Raw genomic sequence first — 16,533 nt, forward strand, 5'->3', positions numbered from 1 at the left:
AATCCAGGAGTTAAATCATTACTTGCCTTCTCTTGTGAACAGGAACCAAAGCATAAGAATGATCCTATCAACTCTTCTATTTGCAAAAAGGGTTTTGCAATTCCTGAATTGCTGATTCTGATAACCATCCTTCTAAGTCAGAATGGTGTGGGTATAGCAAATTAAAAATGATGAGATTTCAAGCTAAGTATGAAAATTACATCAGAAGGTGTCTCACTGGGTAAAGGTACTTGGTCACCAACCCTAAAGCCCTGAGCTCCATTCCTAGGTCCGAAAGCTTGAAAGAATCAGCTGTTGCAGTTGTCTTCTGCCACATGCACATGTGCACATGAATGAACACAAGAGCACAGACACATGCACACACACTCACTCACAATCATGGAGTTTAAAAAAAAAAAATTTAAACTGGGCCCTGGCTCACAGGTTAGGAGCACTGACTATTCTTCCAGAGGTCCTGAGTTCAATTCCCAGCAACCATATGGTGGCTCACAACCATCTATAGTGAGATCTGGTGCCCTCTGCTGATCTCCTGGCCCACATGCAGGCAGAGTACCGTATAAGTAAAAACGAAATAACAAAATAAAAACAAGATGGTTCTTTAAAAAAAAAAAAAAAAAATTTTTTTTTTAACTGTATACATGTGTATCTGTGTAAAGGTATATACATGTAGGCATAGACATCTGCAGAGGCTAGAAAAGGAAGTCAAATTCTCTGGCATTACAGGCAGCTGGCTGTGAGTTGCCTACCGTAGGTACTGGGAACCAAGTCCAAGGTTGCTAAAAGACTAGTACATGCTGTTAACCACTGAACCATCTCTCCTGCCTCAATAAATAGCTTAAAATTTTATTTAATGAAAAACAAAAAACAAAAAAATCTAAAAAGGGTATGAATCCACAAAATCTTTAATTCCAGCATTTGAAAGGCAGAGGGAGAAGGATCTTTTGTCAGTTCAAGGCTGGCAGCAAGTCCAGGACAGCCAGGACTCACATACAGAACCTTTCTCAAAAAGGAGAGGAAGAAAGGAATGGAGAGAATCATTCTCTTTGTTGTTGTTCATAATACAACCCTCCTGGAGATGTATTAATTCCTTTCCAAGATGGCATGCTGTGCCTGTCCCCCACCCCCAGCCTGCTACCTTCAAGAAGATCTGCTGAAGGTTCACAATGCTCCCTACTATCCCCTTACCTGAACTGGTGAGTACGCTGAGGGGACTGCTGGATGTAGTGAGAGCATTGGTACCACTTGGTGTGTTCTGAGCTGCACTAGCTGCAGCAGCCAGTGCAGCCAAATTCTGTAGCTGCATTGCATTTAACCCTGGAATATCCAAAAAAAAGGCATAAGACAGCAGATTAGGTGGCCAACACTTACTCCAGCAATGCCTGAAAACTGGTCCCAGACAAAGAGAAATTAACAACTGTATATAAGGATACAGTTATTTTCTGTATCTTCCAGGCTCTGAAAGATTCAACTATCATTTAGTAAGAATCTTTAAAATGCTCAGGTTCTAATTCAGTGGTTTAGTACATGCTCACCATGAATGATACCTTGGAATCCATCCCCACAGAGAGGACAGGAGAAGAAACTTAAAGCCACTTCCTTAGAGCAGAGCTTGCTAATTCAATAGCAACAGCATTACAAATGCACGAATACAGAGGTGAGCAAAACTGAATGAGGGGCATACCTGTGACCTATCATAGGACCAGGAGCTCAAGGGACAACGCCCAAAGCTACAGTAAAGCAAGCCCCTTAAGACACATTTAGGTGCACTGAAGGGAAAGAAGGGAACAAACAAATCTAGAAGGCTCCATGGGAAAAGAATAGTCATGTGAGAAGGGATAAAGAAAACACTGCAATAGTAAATTAATTATCAGAAGAAGACAGAGAAAAAATGTGAGAAAAAGATTTTTAAGTAAAACCTGGGCAACAAGATTATGGTGCATTTTGTAAAGAATTTTACTAAAGGACAGACACACTATCAGGACAGAAAGTGGACAAAGTAAAAATAATAGAATACCTTTCCCAAAACAGGAAACCAAATTCCCCAGGACAGAAACAATCACTATCAAAACTTTAAAATGCAGCTAACCAAACGTGTCCCTCATTCTCAATGCATATGCTCAGCTACCTGGTACAGGCACAGGCTGCTGTGGAAATACTCAAGTCTGCCTCTTCACACTTTTCTGATAGCCCCTGGCTCTTATCCATCTTTAGAGTTTCATTTTGATATAAATCATGGATTTGTTATTTACATTTTCCATGAACCCTAACAGCAACAACAGCATGAATTCAGAAACACAAAAATTTCCTTGGTTTTAGCACCTTTGGGGAAGTATTTACACATAGTCACTAAAAATTACTTTACTACAGGATTTTTTTTTTTTTTTAAACATCTGAATGGCCCAATCCTGGTTGTCCCTAAGGGTTCTTTGTCATTTTCCTTCCCCAACAGTGACTTAGAATGAAGAATTCCAGACAACATCAGAGCAACATGGCATCAACCAACAATAGGGCTGCTAATAGAGAAAAGAAAATTGAGTCCTGAAATAGTCACCTTATGTAATGAGTGAAAAAGTTTTGGCTCAAATGGTGCAAAACTCTCAGCCTGAGGAAGCTGTCTCCTGGCCTGTGCGCTGCTGCTCCTCTGCAGCAGTGATGCACTTACCTCCCATTGGGTGGAGGCTGCTCAGGGTGTTGAGGTTCCCAGAGGAGGCAGTCTGCTGAAGGAGCTGCAAATAAAGCTAGACATTACACCAAAAAACAAAACAAGAGTGAGAGTGAGGGCTGGTTCTGCATCTGGGATAACTCTACAGCATAGCAAAGCAAGAGAGCAGAGGCCCCAGAGAGAAGAAAGTCAAAGACAAGATCCCAAGCCAACAGAAATGTAAGGCTATGACCACACAGAACAAGGGCAACACAGCTAGAGTCCTGGCCCAGAACACTGTTTACTGGTTAATGAGCTGAGCTCAAAACAGCACTAGATCCAAGCACCAGCACAACTGATAAGTTACATGCATCTCTAGCTTCTTTCTTTCTCTCCCTCCTGTGAGCTCTTACACATCACATTCTTTAGGTTACAGCCATCAACCAGTTTTATTATGATATTATTTTTTGAGACAGATCTAACTATGTAGTCCTACCTGGCCTCAAATTCAACATGTAGACCAGGCTGGCTTTGAACTCAAGAGATACACCTGCCTTTGCCTTCCCAGTGCTAGGATTAACGGTGTGCACCACTACAGCCACCCTTCCACTTAACTATTCCAAATGATCACACTGGATAGTACTGTAGTATTTCAGGTGTGTTTGTCACACTGCATCATACTACACTATTTCTGAGCTCTGTGTGTGTGTGTGTGTGTGTGTGTGTGTGTATGTATGTCTGAGACACATACTGTCTGCCCTGAAACTCACTTTGTAGACCAGGCTTGTCCTCAAACTCACAGAGATCTGCCTGCCTCTGTCCCCTGAGTGCTAGGATTACAGGCATCTACCACCACACCTGGCTAGAGATCATTTTCAAAGCATTGTTCTGGTGAAAAGTACACTCCCTTCAATGCTCTTAGCAATAGGAAATAATCTATTGAAGTAGATAACAATCTCTTGCCTTTCCCTGTCTCATTTTCAAGGCACACTAGCTAAAGTAAACTGGTAGTTCTAGTATCTTACACATAGAGACCCGCGGACACCAAACTATGCACTGACAGAAATTATCTTCCCTGATTCCATGCAAAATTAGTATTTGAAAAAACAAGGAATGAATGACAGCGTCAGTTATTCCTACACGAGCATTTCCAAACTATCCATACAGACTCAATGGTTTTGCCATATATAGCTTCAAAGAAAACCTCTTTCTCTGAGTCAAAGTTTCAGTGTGGCCAGGAACTCATTGTGCATCACAGGCTGACCTAGAACTCATGGTCTTTCTGCCTTGGTCTCCCAAGCACTGGAGCTATAGTTATGTGTTACTATGGTCAAAGATGCCCTTTGCTTTGTGACTCACAAATCTAATAATCTCCTATGAGATTATGATAAATTATAACCTAAGTAATAGATTAGAGCGAGACCTTCTTTTACACTGTATGACTCAAAGTTATTAACAGAGAAATCAATTAAAGGAAACTTATTTACATTTGGGAAATGTAAATATGCCCCTGTAATTTTCATTTAATAGTATATATTTTAATCTCAAGATCTTTTAGTGTGTGGAAACACACATTTGTCATGCTTTTAGGGAAAACTTCATAATAAAGACTGTGACAATGATCTCCTTGTCTACTAGAAAGAGACATGGAAAATGATGCTAAATAGTGAGGATTTTCTTAAGAATTTCTCCTGGAAGCAGAAAAATGGGATACTTACAATTCTTTATATTAAAAATCAAAATTTCACTTTAATTGTAGCAAAGCCTAAATATAGAACCATAAAGGAGACAGACCAGCATGACTTAATAACATTGGCTAGTTTTTTTATATAAAATTTCTACATGCCCAAAGTTGCAAATGCCAGTATTTGTTAGCTAGAGACAGCAGAAGAAGAAACAGCTGGGAGCTTGCACAGTCTGCAGAGAGCAAACCACAGAACTCACTGCTAAGTACTGGGGGCCAAGAGTGTTCAGACCAGCCAGGTTTCCCCACACTGATGCTGCGCTGATCTGCTGCATCTGTTGCTGGAGCTGCTGGGCCATTCTCTTCTGTTCTTTGTCCTTTTGGGTGTCAGCAAACTTTACCACCATGGGGGATGAGCAACCCTATGAGAATATCAAAATCAAAGGCTCAATTTCCTTCTTTTGGGGCCAGGGAGATGGCTCAGTGAGTAAAGGTGCTTGTTGTCAAGCTTGATGACCTGAATTTAATCTCTGAAATCTGCACAGTGGATGGAAGGGGCAAACAAGGCCCTACAAATTGTCCTCTGACCTCTACAGGCATGCTGTGGACAGACAGATGGATGGAAAATTTAAAACAACAACAACAACAAAAATTTCTTCCTGGGCTGGAGGAGGAAATACTTTTTGTTGATATGAAGGCTGGATTCTACTTTTCACCATCCCTAAATAACTCTTCTGATAGATAACAGTGGCAAAAGGCTATTTCTTTCTAATAATCAATTTCTGTTTATTATTAAAAGGGGGAGAGCTTACTATGTTGCTCAAGTGATCCTGTCTTAGCATGAATTTGCTGGGGCTATAAGCACGTATCATCATACAGGACAATATGTTGATTTTTAGAGATTTATTTACTTTATTCTATGGGTGTTTTCCCCACTTGTATGCTTATATGCACCACACACATCTACAGTGCCCAGAGAGGCCAGAAAAGGGTGTTGGATCCTTAAAACTGTAGTTACAGATAATTGTGGTTACCCTGTAGATGCTGAGAATCAAATACAAGTCCTTTGCAAGAGCATCTGGTGCTCTAAACCACTTAGCTCCATAATTTTAAATGTAAAGGTATTTTACAGCCTAGGACAGATCGACTATTTTAAATTTCAGAGTGATCTTGGGGTTGTTTTGATTGGCAGCTATCCCAGCATTGTCAGGCAAGAGACTGTCCAGGCAAGGGATTTTTCTTCTCTTCTACCTGTCTGTTCCTTACCTCCATGGTTTGTGCTTGGTGCATTGCTTTGATAGCCGTCTGTGCCATGGTTCTTGTTGTAAAAGTCACAAATGCACAACCTGATAAGGAAAGAATCAATATTCTTTTGTTTAGATACTGACTGAACATCTAACTTATTGTGTTAACTACCATGTTAGCAATACAAATATGATCCTACTTTTTAGTGGTTCACAAGCTCATTCAGTAGATAAATATGTCATGATAGGACACTACTACCAAGGAACCACAAAGAGGAGGTTTTTTGAGGGAAAAGCAAAGAATCCCAGTTCATGCTGGTAAACAGATGTGAGCAGAAAATGGGTCCACTCTGGACAACAAGATACTCGGTAAACATCAAGAGAAACTGAGGGGACAGAGTCCTTAAACAACTAGAATTCAAAAGGGAACAGCTGGTGAGAGGAATGACAAGATTAAGGTGCACAGCAGGAGGTTAGCAGCTCCAACCTCTTCATCTGTGTGGCTAGGGATCTGTCTTTCACTAGTGCAGTTAAACGAGAGACTGCAATTTAAGAAAAGTATCTTTTTTAAAAGCTATAAAAATGTACCACCTCGGCTCAAGCCATCAGGTCCCCGCAATATCCGGCACTCTTCAATCTGTCCAAATGAAGAGAACATGACTCGGATGTCATTTTCAGTACACTTCTTGGAAATCATACCAATAAACAGCTTCCTGTCTTCCACAGCTAAAAGAGTAAAAACAAAAGGCTTGGATATTATCACTAAAAGGCAGCATAGCAGTGTCAAGAACCAAATCTCTTGGGTTTAAATCCTAGCCATGTCTCATAGCATCTACCTCACAGACTCTAAGACACATTTCTTCCTCCCATAATTTTATATCAGTGGTATAAAATTGTATAACCAGTTGTACAATAATGACGTAATAGTAACTTAAATTTATATATATTTGCATAAGATATGGAGAATTTGTGCTCTTGTTCAAGTTATTTCATCCATCTGTGTTTGATTGATTGATAGGCAGGTTATTAAGTGCAAAGTTCTTAGCATCTTCTCTTGTACTGAGTATGCTTGCTCTTTCCAGCAAATATGAAAACAAAAAGGTTTATGTTTGATGTGACTAGTGAACAGAAGACACCGAAGTGGGAACGTTCTACTTTCCTTTTCCAACATTTAAAATTTTACTTATTTAAAAATATTTTCCTTAAACTGTGAATAACATTTGGTCATTTATTTGTCTGTGTGTGTGACTCCTGCCTCTCTTCCCTCCCCCAGCTTTCTTTGTTGAGACAGGGTTATCTCTACATAGACCTGGCTGTCCCGGAACTTGCTACATAGATTAGACTGGTTTCAAACTCACAGAGTTCCTCCTGTGTCTGCCTCCTGAGTCACTCATCTATCTAACTGAAACTCGGAGGATTTAAAATTAACACTCGGGCATCTGAGCTTTTTACAGCATTTTTCTGTTTTGTCTGGTTGAACCTTTATGGTCCAGCTGCTACCCAGCTTCCAGTGGGTTCTACTGAGGAATCTGCACAATTCCCACAATTTCACTCAGGAAGACCAAGTCCTCAAGGGTGTCAGTAGTAAAGCCCCAGAAATGGTCTTATTAAACAATCAGACACATCTTTTTCCAGGATGGTTTGGGACAAACTCTCCTCTGAGCTTCCTGCTGAAATTTTTGTTCAGCTCATGACCTGCTAGACTTGCATTTTCTCAAAGAGTTCAGTTCTGGGAGTGAAACAGTATTTTTAGGTTTCTGACCATCAACTTCAGTTTCTTTGGCTGCCATTTTGTTCAGCTTCTATAGAGGACATAAGTGTGAATTCATCCCAGCTCTAAAAGTACCTGGGTCACAGCTTGTTGCTGGACTGCAGGACCTTGGCAACTGCACCCATCATAGACTTGACCCTCCAGAGCTTAGGAAGCTCTTTGCTAAAGCACAAAAAAGGTCTCTTTCCCAGATGGCCCACTTTCCTTCTTAACCTTGCCCATAAGAAATTATCCTTATCAAGGATATCCAAGGTTTTCTGTTTGTGTATCTGACTATTTTTGAAATAAGGACTCATGTGTGATCCAAGCTGGCCCCAAACTCTAAATGCTTGAAACTACACTGTATACTTCCATACCTGGGAAATTCATCCTAATATGTATTATTTCTCTATTAACTTTCTTTTTCTCACTCATTTATTAACATTGAGATAAAGATTTTTATAGCACACACACACACACACACACACACACACCCTAAGTATAACAAACATGAAAAAAAGAAAGAAAAAAAAAAAAAGAAGCCTCTTGCAGAGCAGACGTGATGTGCTGGCTTACCGTTGTTCTTTTCACTGTCAGCAGGTTTCATCTGTATAGGGTGATGCATCTAAAAAGGAAATCCACTTGGATTATTCTCCAAATCCATTCATGGCTTTCAAAAATATAGACTCTAAAGGTATACTAAAACAACAGCCTTTAGAATTTGCTCTGAATTCACTTCTGCCCAATGATCTTAACTCACAAATACAGAACTGGACAAAATCTGAGTCATGAAGTTAAAATACACAAGACTCTTGGCAGTGAGAACTTCTTTTGGTCTATCTTCTTTGAAATGTTCCCTTTATAATCTTCTTTTCACAGTTATTCCCACAGCAATGAATTTCCTCCAAAATGCTTTCCAGTATATGACTGACATGCATAAGTATAGCCCCTGCACAAAAATTAAAACAATGCCATTTTTACTTATAAAAAGCTTCTTACCCCAGGGAGGACCTTCATGTTGTGAAGAGCATTCTGAGCTTCTAATGCAGCTTTACGGGTGTAAAATGTAACAAAACAGCACCCTGAATAAACAAGATTTTACAAAATCAAATTCACTGCCTTGAAAACAGACCATTTTTAGAGTATTTCTAATGCTACACTACCACACTTCAAGGAATTAGTTTATTAAAAATGAGAAAATGAGAGGAGAAAAGGCTGATGAGTATTACTTTTTTTTGGGGGGGAAGGGGTAGTTTTGGGGGATTATCAAGACAGGATTTCTATGTAGCCTTGGTTGTCCTGGCCTCGCTTTGAGGACCAGGCCTGCCTCTGCCTTCCCCAGTGCTGGGATTACAGGTGTGTGCTGCTATGAAGGTTTAAGCATCTTTCTTTGTTGTTCTAGTCAGTTCTAGGAATAGGCTGCATCTCTAGCTTCCTTGTCATTAGAAGCCTTCTTTTGATGCTTTGTTAACTTGGAAAAGGGCTTCCTTTTAAAACAAAACAAAACAAAACCTTGAGACAAGATCTCATGTACTACAGGCTAGTTTTGAGTTTGGTATGTTAGCCTTTTAAGAGCTTCGATTACAGTACACAAAATCATGCCTGGCTACCACGCTCCCTTTACAAAAGCTATGTGCCATTCCATTTAGTCTGCTCTACCACCAACTAGGTAATATACTAAGAAACAAGACCTAGTCACAAGCAAGCTAGACACAGTTATTCTACAGCTATTCTACAGTACTCTGTAGAATACTCTGACAGCCTGGGTTTCTGGAATTCCTTTTCTTTCTACTTGCTTGGAACAATTACTTCCTCTATCACAGCCAGTTTTTAAATTTTTATTTTATGCATATGGGTGTCTGTGCATATATGTGCCTGGTGCTAAGAATGCTACAGAAGGCATTGGATTCCCTTGGACTGTATTTACAGTGCTGGGAGCCACCGTGTGAATGGTGAAAAATGAACCTAGATTCACTGGAAGAGCAGCCAGTGCTTCTAATTGCTATACTATATCTCTCCAGACTCTCACAGCCAGTTTCTGCCCATATGCCTCAAACCTATCACTTACAAAATTATAAAATTACCTAAGAACAAGAACTTAGAATCCTTTCTGAGTTCTATATTCTCATCAAATAATGTTACGCCTCACTGCTGGGAATTTTTCTAGACTCTTGAAGGTTTTTTGTTTTGTATCTGGATTAGAGAAAAAAAAAAGAGTCTCAGAAATCTTGGGCTTCAGTGTTCTGGTACTTGTATATTCTCATGAAATACAATACTTTCCTCTCAAAATTATATAGCATGTAGGACTTTAAATTAGTGTTGTATGGTGCACACCTGTGATACCAGCACTCAGGGAGGCAGAGTCAGGTGGATATCTGTGAGTTCGAGGCCAGCCTGTCTAGGACAGCCAAGGCTACACAGAGAAACCCTATCTTGAAAAGAAGCCAAAATGGTTAACTATGCGATGTGGGGAAAATTCTTCTATTTCTAGTTCCTTAACTTATTAACTTCTTGTGCAAACATGACAAACATGCTCCTCACATCTGTACTGTAGAATAGCTTTTCCAAAGAATCACTCTAAAATTGGTGACTTGGAAAATGGCGTATGTGTGTATACAAGCAAAGCTAATGCTGCCTACTCACTATCAGTCTCCTGAATTGCACATGCTGCTGCAGTCTCTGAAAAAATCCAATCTTTCTTTCCCTACCTATTTTGTAGGCTACTGCCACAAGGGGCCTAAAATTCAGCCCTTGTCAGCTGATAAGCCATCCTTTAAGGACTTCTGTAACCTCATCCTACTCCAGTCAGAAAACGGCACGTGGCTGTATTATTTAGATTTTCAGTGTTCCATTCAAAAATAGGATTACACATAGTTCTGTGAGCACCTACACAGGACTTCCCAGATACGTCTTACAAAACATCCTCACATGGTCACCATAGTATTTTATTTTTAGGGCCAGGCATGGGGGCACACGTCTTTAATCCCAGCACTTGGGGAGGCAGAAGCAGGTGGATCTCTGTGAGTTGTGAGTCCAAAACAGCCAGGGTTCTGTCTCAAAAAAAGACAAAATTATTTTTAAGGCATTAAATGTATTTGGATTAGAAAACATAGCTAATGTAAAAGGCTACCTTCCCATACAACTACCGAAATATACTGATAACCAGAGATGGGATGTATAGTATATATAATACAGGAATTAAAAACACAAACCCAGACATGTGTGATAGTGTATGCCTTTAATCCAAACACTCAAGGCAGCAGAGGCAGGAGGGTATCTTGTGTTGGAGGCCAGTCTGGTTTATACAGCAAGTTCCAGGACAGCCAGAGCTATATAGAAACTCTACCTCAAACAAAAGCAATAGCCACCCCCCCCCATCACCTGTACTCTGTTAAAAACATAAAACTCCCCTGGCCAGTAAGCCTGTTCAACAGGTAAAAGTGATTGCTAGTGGTAAAGGGGCCCCAGCCAAGTCTAACCTGAATTCAGTTTAGAACCTAGTATTTCAACTTGTCCTCTGACCTCCACATGTACGAAGCATAATAAAAAATTAATTAAAATAAAATTTAAAAGAATAGAATAAAACTACCTCACCTTTGCTCTGAGGAGGGTTTTGGCTCCTATCCCTTAGGATGTTGATTTCATAGACAGCACCGTACTGTTCAAAAAGCTCCCTCAAGTCTTTCTCAGACCAGGTCCTTGGAACCTGGCCCACAAACATCTTGATAGCATCAAGATCTGGTTGGTCTGGGTGGTCCAGGGTGCCGTTCATTTTCTTTGAGCTGCATGACATAAAGTTACAGGTTACTTATACTGAATATGAGAAGAGGTTCTTTTCTCTAAAGATTTTCAAATACTTTCTGAAGCACAGAAAAAGGAAATCTGCTTAATTCACTATTTCCACTGGTTTTACCTGAATTCCCAAAGTTGTACACTGTACTAGATAAAACTAAATTCACCATTCTGATTAAGACATACTGATTGTAAAGAACTAAGAAATGTCATATTAATCTTAATTAATGTCATTAACATATTAACCTTGTCTAATAAAAATATTCTCAGAATTTACAAAGTAAAGCTTTCAAGTTTTTTGATTGTTTTTGTTTTTCAAGGTAGGGTTTCTCTGAATAACCCTGGATGTCCCAAAAAATCCTCTGTGGACCAGGTTGCCCTCGAACTCAGAGATCCGCCTGCCTCTGCTTCCCAAGTGCTGTGCTGATATTAATTAAAGGCATATACCACCTCACCTGGCCCTAGATCAAATTTCAATAATATTTGAGTACAGTTAAACAAAATAAAGTTGTATCTTTTTAAATTTTATTGTTTGTGTGTGTGTGTGTGTGTGTGTGTATGTCAGTGAAATGGGTATTCCAGCCAATGTGCAGAGGTCTGTGAAGTCAGCTCTATCCCTTCGCCTTTATGTGGGTTCTGGGGGGTTGAGTTCTTGTTGCCAGGCTTGTGGGGGCAAGTATTTTATGTACTAAGTCATCTCATCAGCCTAATAAGAATTTTTAAATGTCTGCACAGTAACAAATCCAAACTAAGAATTCCTCAGAATACTAGCTTCGAAGGGGGTTGTCTTAAACACAGTGCTTACGTTATCTCTAACTCTTACCAAATTGCCAAAAACGACTGTAGTGGAAGCTACTATCATCCTAGGTTTTTTTTAAAATTATGTACCTAGTGCTCGCTGTTTCTCTGAAACTTTGCATTAGATTCTCTACCAACTACAACCATTTCAAATTCTATGAATTCTTCCAGTCCCAAACACCCCTACTTTAAGAGCTGTATTCCTACCCTGCAAATTGTTAACAACTTAATGGCATTCTTGCATCACAAGTGTTTCTTCCAAAGAAACATTTCCAACTTTCCCCACTATTTCTAGGATTTTGTTTGTTTGTTTGTTTCTCGAGACAGGGTTTCTCTGTAGATCTCTGGCCTAAGAGAGACCCACCTGCCTCTGCCTCCCTGAGTGCTGGGGATTAAAAGCGTGCGCCAATGAACCCAGCTGACACTATTTCAAGATTTTAAATTTAACATCTAAACCTAACAACTTAAATTCTCAAAAACTAGCAAGTAATACTGAATCTGTGAAAGCCATTTGACCGTTATGCTTTAATCTATAAATCTTTTGCAACACCCATAAACAGGTATTTCTCATATCACGTTTGCTGACTCTAGCAATAGTTATCAGGTGTGGTGTGCATGCTTGTAATTCCAACAGCAGGACTGCCTCAAATTCATGGTCAACCTGGGCTACACACAAAAACAACAACAAAAACAAACCCAAACAACAACAAAAACCAGAACGACACAGAGTCAACACTTGTTCCTGGTCTATGGTTGTCTATAGTTCTCAACTACTCAGGAACATTCTAGGATACAAACAGCACTAAATTTCCATCTGTTTATCTTTTGTTAAATCTTTTGTTTTAATTTGTCTCTATCCAAGTCTTCCCAAGAACTGATAGCTAACTCTTCAAAGGTAGTAATAATTTTAATTATCCCCCCCCTTAAAAAGATTTACATTGGAATTTAACTCTGTAGATAGGGCTGACCTCAAACTCGGATCTCGATCTGCCTCTGCTTTTGACTGCACTACCATGCCCAGCAAATCTTATTCATTCCCCGGCCCCCCTTTTTAAGGATTTGTTTATTATGTATACAGTGTTCTGCCTGCATGCCAGAAGAGGGCACCAGATCTCATTACAGATGTTTATGAGCCACCATGTGGTTGCTGGAAATTGAACTCAAGACCTTTGGAAGAGCAGCCAGTGCTCTGAACCTCTGGCCATCTCTCCCAGCCCCTCTTTATTTCCTTTTTAATAGCAGTATTGGGAATGGAACTGAGGCAAGCATTCTACCACTGAGTTGTATCTGCAGTCTTACTACCTTTTTTTTTTTTTTTTTTCTGGATACAGAGTTTCTCTGTGTGTAGCCCTGGCAGTCCTGGACCTCCCTTTGTAGACTAAGGTAGGTTTGAACTCACAGTGACCCACCTGCCTCTGCTCTCAAATGCTGGAATTAAAGGCATGTGCTACCACTTCCAGCTTCCTGCTCATTCTTGTAGCTACACCTGGTATAGTAGGCCTGGTTCATAGTTATGTGAGATGAAGAAATTTCTTGCTAATGGTTCCAAGAAATTTCTATTTTTATGTGTAGGAATGTGTAATGTCTGCCATGTATGTCTGTGTACCACATGTGTGCCTGGTTCCTGGAGGGGACACAAAAGGGCATCAGATCCCCTAAAACTGAAATTACAGATAGAGGACTCTCAAATTTGAGCACAGCTACACTCAGGTATAGTGGAACATAGTCATAATCCTGATATTTGGAAGCGAAAGGCAGGAGAATCATGAGTTCAAGAAGAGCTTTGGCTACATAGAAAATTTGAAGGCATTTCTTATGATTATACCGCTGCCACAGGATCAAACTATCCTATTAACAAGTTATTTTGGAAGCAAATGGGGAGATGACTCAGTGGTACAATACAAGCACAGGGACAGAGTTTGCGTATTCAGCACCAACAGAAAAGGCCTGGCACACCAACACTGAAAACAGACAGGAAAATTCTACCCTGCAGGCTTGCCTGGTTAGATAGTCTGGCCTAATTGACAAGCTATAGGTTTAGTGAGAGACACTGTCTCAAAATAACAACATCAATAATAATGATAATTGCAGCCAGGCATGAAAGTGCAACATTTAATCCCACCACTTCAGAGACAGAGGTCAACCTGGTCTACATATCAAGTCCTTGTCTCAGTAAGTTAATTAAATTTAAAAAATTAAGTAGAGAGTGACACAGAAACCATCCTCTAGCCTCCACCTTAGTACACACATGCTGAAATACACTGTTTTACTGGTTTTCCTTTATGCTGTTAATGTAAAACTGTGAGTGGTGGAGGCTGGTGGTATACACCTGAATTCCAGCACTAGGGAGGCCGAGGCAAAATCCTGAGTTCAAGGAAAGCTGAAGCTACACAGGGGAACAAAGAAAGGAAAGAACAGGAGAAAGTGGAGGGGAGGAAGAAATATGGCAAGTCACTGTAAAAATACAATGGTTTTTAGCATTTCAACTTTACTGTCTCAAAAGAAACCAGGCTTCCATAGTTAAAATGAGAAGGCAGCATTCAGTAGTGAAACAATGGTATCATTTCTTACAACAGGACCCTAACAACTTTATCAGTTTTAGTAGTGTTTTGTTAAAATGCTGCTAACCTTTATGTTTCTATTTGAGAGAAGATTAACAGAACCCCAGTAGCATGAAGATCTGTATGAATGATAAGCTGACAGCTCTGTGCAGAGGCAGAGGTTCATTCATTAGATCACACAGCTTCAACTGCATGGGTTTGTCCTTTCCCCCATATGTGCAATGCCATTTCTAACTTTATCTTTGGTTCAGTGTGAAACAAAAACATGGATGATAGACACAAATTACAATTTAACTAAAACCAGTGGAAACTCAGGATTGTAGACAAATCTTTTTCTCTACAAATTCTCATCCTCTTTTGGGGGGTGATACTGGGAGGACTGAACCTACAGCACTGTAAAGCTAGGCAAGTACTCTGCCACTGGACTATATGCCTTCTTTTTACTCTTTACAGTCTCAGTAAGTTGCCCAGGATAGCCTTGAACTTACTATGTAGAGGAGTAGTTCTCAACCTGTGGGTCACAACCCACCTCTTTGGGGGTGGGGGTGGTGTCAAAAGACCCTTTCACAGCTGTCCCCTAAGAGCATTAGAAAACACAGATATTTACATTATGATTCATAACAGTACCAAAAATTACCGTTACGAAGTAGCAACAAAAATCATTTTACTGTTGGGGGTCACAACATGAGGAACTGCACTAAAGGGTCGCAGCATTAGGAAGGCTGAGACCACTGCTGGTCTCATGGTTCATGGCTGGCCATGAACTTGTACATTTCTCCTGACTTAGATTCCCTAGTGCCTGAGACTACAGACTTTTACCACCAAGATCAGCTTCAAACCTTTTATTTCTTCAAGTCTACTCCCTCTATAAACTAACCTTTCCCTTTTTGTATACCAACTCGGTATCTGTTAGAATTATCTAGAATGTGAACCAAGGCCCAGAAATCAGAGACAACTTTCAAGTTTTTGAGAATTTCCTTTTCACAGAAATTGGATTAAGCCATTATCAATCTATTGAAATTGATAATAACAAATAAAAAATAAGTTTACACCTCACTATCTATCTATCTATGCATCCATCTATGCATCCATCTATCTATCTATCTATCTATCTATCTATCTATCTATCTATCTATGCATGCCCTCCCTCCCCTACCCCTAGCACCAGAGAATCTCTGTGTAGCCCTGGCTGTCCTGGAACTCACAGAAATCTGCCTGCCTCTGCCTCCCTAGTGCTGGGATTGAATCACCTGGTCACATCTAATTTTTTATGAGGAAATAATTTTTACTGTATTTTACCATGGAGTAAAAGATGAGATGGTCCGTCAGTTTGAAAAGCACTACCTATATGCATCAAATTTTCAGACAGGTTCAACATGCTGTACTGTTCATTAGCTACCATCACTGACTCCTGCTTCCAATGAACACTGGGCACTTACATAGGTCAACACATTGTTAATCATGGTATAAATTGGTAAACAACAAAGGCATGGTATAATGAATAAAACATTATTGTACATGTTAGAAAATGCCAAAATAAATTGAAATTTTTAAATATAATTGAAAGTTTTAAAAATATTTATATTATGTTCTACATGTGTGGGTGCTCCAGGAAGACAACAGATATAGGTGCTGGGACCTGAGCTTTGAGTCCTCTGGAAGAGAGGCAAATTAACAGCTGAGCCATCTCTCCAGACCTAGTTAGAATTTTTTAAAAAAGACTGGGGGAAAACAGTGGAGAAGAGCCACTGGGTTAAAGGCCCTTGTTGCCAACCCTGCCAGCATGAGTTTGATACTCAGGGTGCACGCAGTAGAGGAGAGAACTGCTCCCACAGGTTGTCCTGGGCCCACCACAAACATGGTATGCATAGACTTCCAATCCTAGCACTCAACAGGTTCCCTAATCTCTGCCTAATTCTAGGTCAGCCAGAGCTACACGGGGACATCCTGCACCAAAGAGTTAATTAATTTGATGAAGCATTTTTAAAAAGGAGGTCAGTGAGCTGACTCAGCAGGCAAAAAAAAAAAAAGAACCTGCCACCAATGTGACTTCAAACTCCAGA

The 16,533-nt window shown here is 40.0% G+C and overlaps 1 protein-coding gene across 10 annotated transcripts in view; it reads right to left on the reverse strand.

Moving 5' to 3' along the window:
* Celf1 (CUGBP Elav-like family member 1) overlaps positions 1-16,533 on the reverse strand; it is a 77,799-nt gene that overhangs the window by 10,122 nt on the left and 51,144 nt on the right. For 6 of the 10 annotated variants that reach the window (XM_021640865.2, XM_060372013.1, XM_060372014.1 and 3 more), the window contains 8 exons: positions 10,914-11,101; positions 8,319-8,401; positions 7,896-7,944; positions 6,161-6,295; positions 5,592-5,671; positions 4,586-4,747; positions 2,663-2,738; positions 1,186-1,314 (listed from right to left, as the gene is read on the reverse strand). In XM_021640865.2, the coding sequence (XP_021496540.1) occupies positions 1,186-1,314; positions 2,663-2,738; positions 4,586-4,747; positions 5,592-5,671; positions 6,161-6,295; positions 7,896-7,944; positions 8,319-8,401; positions 10,914-11,101 (902 nt within the window). The remainder of the gene's footprint in view (positions 1-1,185; positions 1,315-2,662; positions 2,739-4,585; positions 4,748-5,591; positions 5,672-6,160; positions 6,296-7,895; positions 7,945-8,318; positions 8,402-10,913; positions 11,102-16,533) is intronic. The other 4 variants (XM_021640869.2, XM_021640868.2, XM_021640867.2 and 1 more) reach the window with 1 other exon arrangement.

This window comes from Meriones unguiculatus, chromosome 18, assembly GCF_030254825.1.
Source record: "Meriones unguiculatus strain TT.TT164.6M chromosome 18, Bangor_MerUng_6.1, whole genome shotgun sequence".
Taxonomy (NCBI): Eukaryota; Metazoa; Chordata; class Mammalia; order Rodentia; family Muridae; genus Meriones; species Meriones unguiculatus.